This window comes from Dermacentor albipictus, chromosome 4 (assembly GCF_038994185.2).
Source record: "Dermacentor albipictus isolate Rhodes 1998 colony chromosome 4, USDA_Dalb.pri_finalv2, whole genome shotgun sequence".
Classification (NCBI taxonomy): domain Eukaryota; kingdom Metazoa; phylum Arthropoda; class Arachnida; order Ixodida; family Ixodidae; genus Dermacentor; species Dermacentor albipictus.
In genome coordinates, this window is record NC_091824.1 from 81,280,996 (window position 1) to 81,294,924 (window position 13,929).

General features: G+C 48.6%; 1 protein-coding gene across 1 annotated transcript; it reads left to right on the forward strand.

Annotated features, from left to right (window-relative positions):
• The first annotated feature begins 33 nt into the window (after nt 1-33).
• LOC135913333 (uncharacterized) lies at nt 34-11,884 on the forward strand. Its single transcript, XM_065445925.1, has 2 exons — nt 34-157; nt 9,669-11,884. The coding sequence occupies exons 1-2, from the start codon at nt 82-84 to the stop codon at nt 11,660-11,662; spliced, it is 2,070 nt and encodes a 689-aa protein (XP_065301997.1). The 5' UTR covers nt 34-81; the 3' UTR covers nt 11,663-11,884.
• Nucleotides 11,885-13,929: the final 2,045 nt, after the last annotated feature.

Consider the following 13,929-nt stretch of genomic DNA (forward strand, 5'->3'; position numbering starts at 1 on the left):
GAAGCCCTCGAGGCTCGAACGAAAGCCACGTGCCCGTGCTCGAGGTAGAAGAAGAAGCAGGACTGAAGCAAGCGGTTCGAAATGAACGCCGGTCTCGCGTCAGCCACTGGCGGCAGAGGATGCGGTCGAGGGTTCCAAAGGGGAATCAGTTTCTCGGGTAAGCGTTGTATTATTCGTTTTTTTCAGCCAGCAAAGTGTAAGATACGTATAGATAAGCACATCCGCAACAATGCCCCTTCATGCTACTCTTAGGCAGAGCAATGATCGAAGCGTAATCTGGTGCTATGAAATGGGCGCAACATACCAGTGAAAAGTAGAACGAAAGAAAAATGGTCTCGTCGTCATGAAAACCGGTACAGAGTCCCCACGCTTATCGCTCACAGGATGGGCGCGAATGTTTATCTCCCTTGTCACGCATGCTAGCATTACAACGTGCTAGCGTGACGCTGGCATGGTGTGACGGCGCCGCGAATGGCAAAATGACAGGGTGCTAATGGTTATTTGCGAGATACGTTTGAATACGAGCACTAAACAGCGCTAAACAACAGGACAAAGAGAGGGACACAGACAATAGTGCTGACTAACAACCAAGTGTCTGTATTCTTTCAGTTGACTGAAAGAATACAGACACTTGGTTGTTAGTCAGCGCTGCTGTCTGTGGCCCTATCTTTGTCCTGTTGTTTAGCGCTGCTCACTGCTCGTAATCATTTCATTTGTTTTATTTTCCAGAAAAAATTGACATTTCTGGTAGGGATACCCGGGCAAAAAGCTGTTTTTTGACAGTTTGACTGGAACGTGAACCAACCTTGACATGAACCAACCAGCCCAAACGCGCATTCTTCTACGTTTGAAGAACGCGCTGAATTTTGCCTTTCGCCTTAAAATGTACTTCTTTTGGTGCCCTTGCGCGAGATCGAGGGCTGACAACGAATATCTGACAAAGAAACAAGTTCATGTCATTTTATACGTTGCACATACACACAGATAAAGAAGAGAGGGGGTGCAGAAAACAATGTCATAGCAGCAGGAATTTCCAATTGAAAAGCACTGCCGCCTCTAAATTGAGAGACCTATGATCGGATAGTCTTTTTGTGTGTCCTGTTCGAAATATGGGGCATTGTCAGGCCTTCCTGAAAGGCGCGCTGTCCACGCCTAAATTTCACGTCTTACATCGTGCCAGCAAGTAACGTTAAAGAAAATAAACTTTATGCTACGCCGAAAGCGAAACTTGAACGCTGCGGCAATCCTATTACATTAGATTGCTTTACTCTACTAGCCTCGTGTCTGATGTGTGCCCGGCCTGCGCTATGAAGAGAATCGGTTTGACACGAGCTGTGGATGATATTGCTACGAAAGAATTATTCCTATTGAAGAGCAGGCTTAACAAGCTGTTGAAGGCGACAACCTAGCTTTGCGCAGTCTGTTAGACTTTCAATTTCCTCTTTCTTTACGTAATGAAATAAGAGAGGCGAAAAAGTTGTTGCACCATACCAGTCTGGGTGCTTTGCGTAATGTGAACCGGAAGCTGTAATATGCAGAAAACATGTGTGCCAGATAACTCCTTATAAAATGCGAGAGCTAACTTAGTTTTACTTGATCGTATTTTAAACTGTTTCTCCGAGAAGCGAGGGAAAGGGGGAGGCGGGCAGTGTGCTATTTCCGCCCGGATTGCATATCCCAAACGGGTATTGCTGAAAATAATAAGCCTATATATCATATTGGTTACTGTTGTTATGCTGAGAATAATGTTAAGATAGACCCTTTATGACAATACGCCAGGAAACCTCGTTATGCGAAATAATTATCAGTTGCGGATCCCCTTCCTATTCATTACTCTGTAGGCCAGGGCCGGAACCCTGCCAAATTCAATTCTTAGATTGTTTCGAGCACGAAGAGAGAGGATGCTTTCTCATCTAATAGAGAGTTTTATAAATACCGCACCCAAACGTCCTTCCGTGCCGAAATTCTCACACTATTCTTGCATTCTTTGTACTCACTGTGTTTTCTTGAACACCCGGCGGTTCTCTAACCTAACTCTAGTTGAGCAGAATCTAAAACTCCCTAACAGCTGCGAGCACGTCCACGAAAGATCAACGTACGCAATATCCTCAAGCGTGAAACCATCTTTGCAATGATGGTCAAAGTTCAGGCTAGCTGTCCAGTGCGCCAAGTCATACCAAGGCAACGATTAGGTAACACTTAGTAGTGTACATGTGTTCCGGTAACAAACACCTGCCTTTTTAAACAATCGCGATACGATCACTCTCTATTACATTTTTTTTTTCATGCATAGCGCAAGGTTCTTGGAGACCAAGCTGTTCCCCGATCTGAGGATTTTAACGCGATAGCGTTAAGGAGCTCGTGTCGCAGAAAAGCCGGTGTCGTCGGCGTCGGGTGTCGGCGTCGGCGGCGTTGACCGTGAGCGATAAATCACGGCAGGCGCTTCATAAATAAAAAGCAACTTCCAAGATTGGCCCGGTGGGAATCGAACCCAGGTCTCCGGAGTGTGAGACGGAGACGCTACCACTCAGCCACGAGTTCGATGCTTCCAAGCGGTGCAAACGCGCCTCTAGTGAATGCGGTGTTGCCTTCGAAACGAGCCGTGGAAAGTTATACTGCGGTGTATATCGGTAATTATGAACATGTAACGTACAGAAGTCACAATTACACGAGTTGCGAAGTGCGTTTCCGCTGCATTTCTTCTGCGCTTTCCGCACACGCAGAGCCATCTTGCGGCAAACACAGAAGACCCCCTCCTCTCAATGTACGGCGCTGCCCCGACAGGAGGAGCGCCGCGCGCGCATTGGGACCGCTGCCAGGCGCGTCGCGGGACTCCCTCTCCCCTGACGACGCTTCGCCGTGCTTCCGGTTTAGATTACTATCTATCTCTCTGCCCGTGCCGATCACGACGTTTGGCTGGCGTAGATCGTTTCCCCTCCGAGACACCGAGTTCTTTGGTTCGTTTCGTTCGCTCAGGCGCACGTTTCGTCGCCGCGCCGAACGCTGCGTTGCTTGACGCTCACCGCGTGATAGGTGGGCGCTAAGTCCGATGCGGGGCGCATCGTAAGTGATTGCTGTGCCGTAGCGCATTGTCTTATACCCCTTGGCGGGTCGACGGGAACGCTGTCGCGTCCCACTCTTGAAGGCGAAGCTTAAGCGTCCTCCAATTTTTGTTCCTTTCATTAACCGCTTCATAATTTCGTGATAAAAATATTCCTTTGTATTTCCTGCAGTTGCCAAGTAATCTTTTGTTGAATATTTATGTTTCTTACACATACCCTTACTACTAGGATCTTTAAAAGATTAACATAGAAACATAAACACAGTAAAACTATTATCAGTTCTACAATGAGCGTCATTGGATCTATAAGCGTTACATACATGCCTGGAACGCCATATTGAATGACGTGCAGGAGTAAAACAGCAGGCATCGAATTCAACACACCTGGGATACACTTAAACGTTGCAGAAGATTGCCCCGTGTAACTAACTGTTCATAACCACTCCTGCCTCTCCCCCACCCCTCCGTTTTGACCCCCACGTCCTTTCAGTCATCGATGCTGTTCAACGCTGTATTGAATAACGCAGTAAGACGTTGAATAGTCTTCGCATTATTGGTATAGGTTGTACCGAAATCGCATAACATCGCATGGATGGGTCAAACTGATAGCAACGTACGAAGCGCTTTTACACAAAATCTATCCACCGCGGTGGCTTAGCGGCTAAGGTATTGTGCTGCTAAGCACGAGGTCGCGAGATCGAATCCCGGCCGCGGCGGCCGCATTTCGGTGGAGACGAAATGCAAGAACCCCGGTGTCCCGTGCATTTGGGGCACGTTAAAAATCCCCAGGTAGACACAATTAATATGTAATCCCCCACTACGGCGTGCCCAATAACCAAATCGTCGTTCTGGTTCGTAAGAACCCCAGGATTCAAATACATAAGAACTATTTTACGTCGAGCAGCAACGGCGCAACAAACAGCCCTGTGCCGCTGGGTAAGCACTTGACCCACGCTTTCTGTATAATGTTGTTTGTTGTTCCAACTCACTTGATTCACCATCCTTGCATACATTCAAAAACACTGCCTTCTCGCCGGCAGAAGATTCAGTCCTTAGTTATAGTTTCTTCATGTAAGAATGAGACGAGTCACTTTGCAGCACGAAGCCGAGTTTCATGCCGACTACTGTCATGATAAAAAAAAATAAATGCAGATCCAATGCACGTCTTGGAATTTATATGTGATTCGAAGCTATCATGAAGTGAAGCTATCGTAAGGTAAATCGGCGCGTGCGCTCTTGAACACCCGTGTTACGTAATGTGACAGTCACACGCGGCTATAATCTCGAGGAGAGAGAGAGATAAAAAAATTTCATTTTTACGCCAGCGTCCGGCGCTCAACTCGAGGAGATATAGTTGGCGTTGGCGCGATAGAAGCATGCGCGCTGTTCAGGCCTGATGTTTATAGCATCGGGCGGGCTCCAGTTCTTTGCTAATCCAGGTTCCACCGCACACAATTAGGCACGTTGTTCAGTTTGTCTCGAAATGTGATCTATCCGGGAAGACAGCAGCAGCAGCAGCACCCAGCAGCAACGGTCACAAAATGGGGCCTTCACTGTGCATGGTTGTTGCACTATCTACGAGGCACCTGTCGTAGCGACCTAGAAGGTTACTAAGAAATGGAACTAAGCAAGGTGGATGTAGGACTGCATACGCGCTTCGTCACGGCTTCGCGTTTATCCCGCCTCAGCGATGTTTCGTAATTAGATTTCCATCGGCGGTACTGCATTCACTGAGGCTGTGGAATTCCTTTCGTCGGTGTTGCTCCTCCTTCGCATCGGATGCGTTTCTCCTTCCTTCCGACACCGCAACTGGTTATACAGATTCAGCTGTTCACCCACGCTTTACAGGCTCCGAGCTCAATACGTGTTCTTTTATACCCCTGTCAAGCGGGCAAGTGCACTTACGGAGAGTGCACTCGGTATTAAGTGCACTTCCCCAACTCTAAACGTCGAAAGCGGAGTGTACTCACAGAATAGTGCACTCTAGTCGGAGTGCGTTCACGGTACGCACTTTGCTGGTCGAGTGCGTAGCCTCGCCCTTAGCGTTTTCAACGATAGAAAAATGTAATGCATAGAAAAAGGACACAGAAGTTCATTCTTGCTGTTGAACAGCTTTTAACAAAATAATCCGAACAGAACTCGCTGATATTCTGTTCTAGCAGGATCAAATGCCGCCTTGTCGCACGCCACCATCTTGTTCTGGACTGGCTAGGCATTTGTCTTGGCCGGCCTTGACTTGCAACACTCTTATGATAAAAATATTTTCGTTTTTGTTGCGTAATTGCAGATTAATATTGTTGTTTGTTTATAATACAACTAGAGCAATCGTTTTTTAGAAGGTTTCTTCTAATTTAATATCTTCAAAAAACAATTTTAGTCTGTCGCTTTTTCTTTTCTTTTTTTCTTTTTTTTTACTGCGAATGCTCTGTTTTCCCGTTTAGCATGGCGTAGACTTAAGTGTCACTCAAGGCCCCGAAGTGCACTCAACTTGCCCGCTTGACAGGGGTATTAGGGCGCGTTCACACTGAAGGCGGAGCGGACAAGCGGACAAGCGGATCCGGCCAAGCGGCCGCGAATTTTCCGCTTTGCGGAAAATACGCGGCCGCTTAGCCGGATTGCGCACAGACCAATTTTTTTCCGCGCGGACAAGTTGGCCGCTTTGGCCGCAGCCAATCAGAAACCGACATGGCGGAAGTGCTGGTGACCAAATGTAAGCGAATGTCTTTTTCTGGGCTCTTCGCTTCTGTTCTTGAAAAGCGTCAAAACGGCAAGTTGGGCCAGTTGGTTGGGATTTATAGTAAGGTTTGTTACAGCGCAACACAAGGCAAGGAATAAGAAGGTATAAAACGACGACACGGCTCCGTGTAGTCCCTTTATATCTTTTTTTTTGTCCTTGCCTTGGTTGCGCTGTAACAAATCTTGCAAAGCGACTATACAGGTGGCGAGTAAAATGCCAACGATCTCGTCTTCTTGGTCTGAGCTCATCATTTTGCAGAAGTAGATAGCGTACGGGATCGCGCCAACCCACGACGAAAAAAAAATATCGAAAGTGCGCATACAAACCCAAAGTGCCGCGAGATGGCGGCACGTCTTTGAAATTGCTAAAGATATTGCGAGATGCCCCGCCTTCCCGGCGGCGCGGACAGTGAGACAACGCGGCTGGTGTGAACAGGCGCGGGCGCTCGCCGCCTTGCCGCTTTGAAAATCCGCTTGTCCGCTTAGACGCTCCTCTTCCGGTGCTAATGTGCCTTTATAGTGTATATGCGGGGGCAATTTTTTTAAGAATCCGCACGAAGCAAGCAAATAGATGCAGGCGGTTTGAAACACTTCAAGTAGCGATGAAAATACTTGTAAATACTGGTGAGCTTTTTGGTTATGTGCGTAGTAAAATTTTAACTTCGAAGTATCTTGTTTAGGTTGTAAGAAACCACAAATATGCCTGGGCAGGCGGACGGGTGACGATAACCGATTACAACGAAGGCGCCAAATAAAACAACGGATGAAGAAAGGAGACTCGAGACAACCACGTAGGTTTTATTTGGCGCCTTCGTTGTAATCATGCATAACCAACTCGCCCACCAGCACGTGCTCAGTGACGATAACCGTCGGTGACGTCACTTCATGCGCCAAAGGAGGGTTTTTTCGTAAACTTCCGTAACAACCTGGGGCGCAGAGATATCAAGATAGAATTTTACACATAGCGATTGCACGCAGTCTACATCCTTGCGAGGTCATTAGAGATGATTTGTGATATTTATAATACACGTAACTAGCAAAGCAGCAAGGTACGTCGGTTTTAATCTTCTGGTGGGACTTTTACGGGTGCTGTCGATGTATACTTCCAATTGTTTACATGGGTCATCTTTATTTTTTAAATCATCTTATCAGACGCGCTCACAATCCTGCCTCCAGTACTGCCCAAACAAGTAAAAGAAGAAAGTAAGCTATAATATTGGTTTTCATGTTTAGTTATACAATAGAAGGGACGGCAAGCAGCAATCTATCATTTGGAAACTACAACGCTGGGACGACGATAACCAAATAAGATATACGAGCACGTGTATGTGTTTTCTTTGTCTCGCTCCAGCACTCTTGCATCGCAGCCATGATATACCAACTAGCCAAACTATCCATGCTACATCAATCAATCAATCAATCAATCAATCAATACTCCAAGAATTTGAAACCGATTGAGAAGACTTAATGGACCACCATATAGCGCAGGCGCACAATGCATCTATCTAGAAAAAATGTATTGCGAACAAAAATTGGAGGACGCTTAAGCTTCGCCTTCAAGAGTGGGACGCGACAGCATTCCCGTCGACCCGCCAAGGGGTATAAGACAATGCGCTACGGCACAGCAATCACTTACGATGCGCCCCGCATCGGACTTAGCGCCCACCTATCACGCGGTGAACGTCGAGCAACGCAGCGTTCGGCGCGACAACGAAACGTGCGCCTGAGCGAACGAAACGAACCAAAGAACTCGGTGTCTCGGAGGGAAAACGATCTACGCCAGCCAAACGTCGTGATCGGCACGGGCAGAGAGATAGATAGTAATCTAAACCGGAAGCACGGCGAAGCGTCGTCAGGGGAGAGGGAGTCCCGCGACGCGCCTGGCAGCGGTCCCAATGCGCGCGCGGCGCGCCTCCTGTCGGGGCAGCGCCGTACATTGAGAGGAGGGGGTCTTCTGTGTTTGCCGCAAGATGGCTCTGCGTGTGCGGAAAGCGCAAAAGAAATGCAGCGGAAACGCACTTCGCAACTCGTGTAATTGTGACTTCTGTACGTTACATGTTCATAATTACCGGTATACACCGCAGTATAACTTTCCACGGCTGGTTTCGAAGGCAACACCGCATTCACTAGAGGCGCGTTTGCACCGCTTGGAAGCATCGAACTCGTGGCTGAGTGGTAGCGTCTCTGTCTCACACTCCGGAGACCCGGGTTCGATTCCCACCGGGCCAATCTTGGAAGTTGCTTTTTATTTATGAAGAGCCTGCCGTGATTTATCGCTCACGGTCAACGCCGCCGACGCCGACACCCGCCGCCGACGACACCGGCTTTTCTGCGACACGAGCTCCTTAACGCTATCGCGTTAATAATAGCGCCACAGCAGACAAAGTAACAGTGTAGGATTAACACGCAATACGCGGTAAAGTAAGAGGCGCGTGGTAGTGCTTCACAAAAATTTTGGTGGCTGCGTCCATTCGTTTACGTAACCAACGCACAATTACGTTTACGTAGCGCTGGCACGGTGTATCGTTGTAGCTCCTTTCGATGCTTTGGGTCAAGGAATTCTAGAACACGGTCCGGTGTCGTTCGGCTAGAGGCAGTGGCTTAGCGGGAAGGGGGCGTGTTGGACACACCTGGCATCTGCACCCCCTCCTCCCCTACACACACACTCCCTAAATTTCTGTCTTAGTACTCCTACTCCCCCCCCCCCCCCAACGCCTCCTCGCTCCCCCGATCCCCGGTCGAGTGCGTGACACCCACACCCCACCACCCCTGAAAAAACATTTTGGCTACGCCACTGGCCAGTGTCACACATGTCCTGAAAAATCTGCCACTGATCGGCATTTAAGAATACTCCAATACCGGCGAGGAACAACCTTGCGAAACGTAAGGCGTTCTCGAATCTGAAATCTAGAGAAAGTATGGTATGAATATCGGGAGGCGCTTATTTTCGACATTGCTGGTATAGTGTAGTGCTCGCAGAAGCTCAATTTCGGTCTCAGCGAGTGCCGCAATTTGTTTCGAAACGTTGATTGAGAACCTTCCAGCATTTGGGAACCAATGAGTACTTAATTAACGTAATTAGGTTTTTCTAAGGGCAACCAACTAAATTGCCTTTTATATTAATAAGTACATTTTGCCGCAAATAGCTAGTTGGCTGCGTGACACTGAGGACGACACTAAAATAAGAATTTGGTCGCACGTCAAGGCAATTTCACCGCGGCGCACACACGCAAAAGCACATAGATCAAAACATCTTCAGTGGGTCGCAAGGTTTGAAATTAGTCATGGTGGAGTTTACTGACTTGGTCAACTTAATACTATGAGCTTCGGCACACAGTGTTCTAACTAGAAAACCTGTCTATGCTTCAGAATAACTGAAAGGTGGGCAAATTGGTTCAGATTTATGGCTAAATCTGGGGAGCGTGGCGTAATTCTGTCAGTAGACACGAAGAAAACAGAAAGGACATGCGCTGTATCCCAACGTTTTTTTATTGAAGGAAAAGGCTGATGTATATATCAAGAGGCAACAATCCTTTTTAAAGAAAATGCAAAGGTAGGTTAACAAGGCTCTGTCATTGTTTTTATCATCACTTGGCCTTGATAATCTACCTTGGCGAATGTTTTTTTTCTTTATTATCTACCGCTGCCCCTTTTCATAAAAGTAATCGGTTCCCTTCAACACAAAATATGAGAGGACAGTGCATACACTGTTTGTTTTCTTCGTCTCTGCCCGCCTTGTTACGTAGCGCTGCTCAGGCTTAGTTATAAAGCTGTCTATGCTCGCCATTATTTTAGTGAATGCATTTAATTTATTATCAATCCTCACCAGGTGGAACAACGAACGTAACGTTCAAAAAACATCTCTGTGCAGGCCTTTTCAACAGCGGGCAGGACACCGTCGGGGAGTCAGCGTGGAAGCCCATACTGTGCTTATGCATTGTCATCCTGGTCCTGGCGGCCATTGTTGTCTTCCTGCTGATATCGAGAGAAAGCTCGTCGGAGACACCTCATAGCTGTAAGCGCCTGATGTGCACGGACCCGTACGAAGCACTGGGAAGCCTTCTGAACTACAGCGTAGAACCTTGCGACGACATGTACGCCCACGTGTGCAGCAGGTGGACCAGCAACGCAGAGCATGCGGGGTTCCTCCAGGAGTCGCTCGACTACTACCTGACCAAGATGCACGACGTCTTCGAGACCTCAGATGGCAACGCCGTGGGGGAAGAGCTCAGTGATGGCTTGCGGACCGGCGGCGTCCTCTTCGCGCAGTGCCTGGCTGCCATAAAAGGCAGGGAAATGATCCAGCGGGAGGCCGGGGTTCTTGTGCAGGAGCTTTTCCTGAAAAGAATAATTGACAGCAAGTCGCCGACCGAAGCCGTGAGGGAGGGCACGGAAATCTCGTTCACGTTCAACCTGAACGGTTTATTGACGTTGCGTCCTCAGCGGCTGGACACTGCAGTGGTGATGTACGCATTCAAGGGAAGCGCCGTGACGCCTTCTTTACCAGCCACCGCTGATGTGAAGCAGTGCGTCAGGGACTTCGTTTCGTCCACGGCCATCGTGACAGACGTCCAGGCAGTTGCGACTGCTGTACTGTCGCTGGATCGCATCGTGGCAACATATCATCGTCGTGCAAACTCTATGCACAAGAAGATAGCTGCGAACCTACTTCCAGAAGTGTCTCCCACCCTAAAGGCGCTCGTCGCAAATCCCATGGAAAGCCTGACTAAAATGTCCAGCTTGAGCAAAGGATATCTTCTCGTTCGCGACTACGAAAGCACGCTGGACCTTGTTCACTTTTTCACGAGACCTTCCAGCTCATACATCCAGTGGTATCTCGTGGTGCAAATGCTGGTAGACGTGCTCCTATTCGACTACGTGGCGAGGTATGAGCTGAACGACAAGTGGCAGGCGCTGCGTGCCTGCTCCGTCGTCGTGAACAGGGCCATGTCCCACGTATGGTCTTCCCTGAGCAGGCAAATGATGCTGAACAAGACGAGCCACGACCCCATTACTGAACTGTTCGAGAACGTTAGGATGGAGCTCACCTCCAATAACGGCTACCTGCACAAATTCGTGAGCGATCCCACCTTTTCTCGACTGCGGAATGCCCTCGGGAATATCTCGTTCGTGTCCAATCGTGAGCTCTTGGAGCACCAACGTAAACTCGTTCTCAGGAGTAGTTTGATGGTGCCGTCTAACCAGCACTTCGTGCGCTCCTACGTGGACGTTAGCCAGAAAACACGTTCCGTGTCGCTCACGTGGCCTCCGGACGTTCTCTGTGACATCGCTGCACTTTTGGAGATGGAACTGACCCCATCATATAGGGACGAAACGAATTCGCTGTTCCTCTCCACGGCCCTCGAACTGCCTCACATTTTCTACTCGGACGACACGGCATGCTTGCTCAACTACGGCGTGCTCGGAGCTGCACTGGCGAGAGAGCTGATCCTAGCCGTCGTTCCGGGCGCACAATTGGACAAGCTCAGGGCGGTGTGGACGCCGCCGGCGGCCCGGCGGCTCATGGATCGCATGACTTGCTACGTGGACACCGCCGTAACTCATGACGAGCGTAACGCGACCGACTTCAAGCTGGAGCTCTTCCCGTGGTTGATGAGTGCCAGGGTCGCGTATGACGCACTGAAGAGGCACTTCAGTTTTGCGCAGGTCGACAGCTCGACGTGGAAGACGGTGCAGAAGCAGTTCTTTCTGCGCTTCTGCCTGGCGGCGTGCCATTCGTCTAACGCCGCGGTGGTCAGCCCTCGCGACAAGTGCATCTGGCCGCTCTCTGGGAACCCCGCGTTCGCCGAGGCATTTGACTGCCCCGATACCTCGCGCATGTCGCGTCGGATGTGTCGAACATAGACGCTCGTGTCTGGTAGACGTTGGTTAATGAACGATTTTTTTTTCTTTTATTTACGTGGAGTATGTTGCTTGCGCCTGATTGTGTCATCATAACGCAACGGAGCCAACCATACTTTTATAACTGCGACGAGGACGTTTTTTAATCGCGGGCGTTATTTTTTGCCTAACGGCACTTAAATCGTTGCCTTTTATTCCGATATAAAACTTCCATATGGGTGTGACTGTCCGTAATTATCTATAGAAGATATAGGAACTGGCCAGCTGAGTTGCGGTATGTCTTCATCTCGCACCATAATGGCAAATAGCAGTGAATTATGCTAATTCCTGCAAAACTTTCAAAGCTTAGTTTATCATTGAAGTTAAAGTTGGCTGTGAGTGGCTTCAGAAAACTTTATTAATGAAGATGCACTTTTCGTGAGCAAGTATAGCGAGTACCGTAACGTGGTTCTATGGAATTTTTTTTTGTTTCTGCTCGTCGTTTCGCACTGTAAAGTCTGGAGCCGACAGCTGGAGAAAGGTACAATAGCCGTACCTTTCTCAACTACGGTGGCTACGTAGTTGCCGCCGTAGTTGAGAAACTACGGCGACAACTACGGCGGCTACGGAGGCTACAACTACGGCGGCTACGGAGGATAAGCCTCATTTGCCACAAGTGGCAAATGAGGCTTATCCGCTTATCTACACAGCTTACATGGCATTGACGACCTTAAAGGCAGCGCCGCCTGCCTGCTCGGCGTATTGGCAGAGAATCACATCGAATTCAGAAATATATCGGAGAAAACATTTTATTTCTGTGTGTATTGTGGGCATGTATCATGCACTTTCTCTTTTATTACTATGCTGGCCCTATGCTTCATCGCCTGTACGTGTAATCAAAGTTGTGCGTTGAGCCTGCGTGTGGCTGTCTGGCCTAATTGTTTTCTCATGAATAAGGGTTATAAAATATATTACCACCAAAACAACCTGGGAGCGCATTTTGAAACAAATTTACATTCTCTCTGTATTTTGTATCGACTTCGCCTCAGCCCCGCCCTTCAAGTAGCCGCTATTACCGGGATTGTCCAAGGGGTGGACGGTTGAAATGAACAGGACAGTACGAAAAGGATACTTGCAAAACGTGTGGTTCTTGTGCGTCTCTTACATGGTTTAGTATCACAGTAGAATACAGGGTGCACCAGCGGGTAAGTAGCGCATGCCAGTGAAGTGCGCCTATGCAAATTAAAAAATATTCTTTTCACCTCCCCCCACCCTTCCTAAAAAAGAAGGTTCGCGAAACCTTACGAAATGCAACACGAATTCACGCATCTGCACCTCATCAGTGCTGGGCCAGACGACAACGCAAACTCCGGAAGCAACATGCATACTTTTAATGCAGCACGCTGGACGGCCTCGAAAGTCTCCTAGAATGACAGGCTTTCAGCTGCAATAGCGACGAACGAACTCAGTGTCAGTGCTACGCAGCACCAGAAGCGCGTTATCACACAACTCTTGATTCACGATTCTCGCAGACGTACGATGACGTCAGACAACTCGGTAACGTCGCCTAGTAACGGGTGCCGACACCCGTTGTGTATCGTGCGCCCAATGCACGATAAGTATTTCGCCCCCGTCTAAATGTGGCTGCCTACTACGGGAATCAAGAGAGAGAGAGAGTAAACGTTTATTGGAATAGAGACTGTTTGGCTATGGTGAATCAAACCGCATGCCTCGTGCTAGCAGCGCAACGCCATATGCACCAAGCCATCACGGCGAGTTTGCTCAACTTCTGTTGCAGCCATGACAGTGGCCGATTTGCATAACGAAAACAGACCGTCAGCCCACTAATCTACAAAAAAAAGCGTCTCTACAGCCATTGCGAAGTAAGCGCATGCAATCCTTTTAAGTGAGTTGTACGATTTCTCACGAAAATTTTTCGAATGCGAGTAAAGAATCGAATGCTCTTGCACATAAGTTCGTTCTTTGGTTATATCTAGCCCGATTTCTTTGTTCACTGGAATCATATTGCATGATAAATGGATTTCAGTTATTGGGGCTTGCCAAAACCGCCTTACTCCAGAGAACTCTTGGGGCAGCTAAACGTTGCATCCGTAGAGTCGTGTCATTTTGCCCGTTTAGCGGAGTGATGTGTCTGCAAACGCGCTCACCCTGTCAGAGAAACCCCTGACGTAATTTCTGTAGCCCCCACTCGTAATTATAAGCCCGCATTCAAGCCACTGAGCCCCTCCCCCCCTCCTCTCGCAGCATGGGAAACTTAAACCAACCACGCG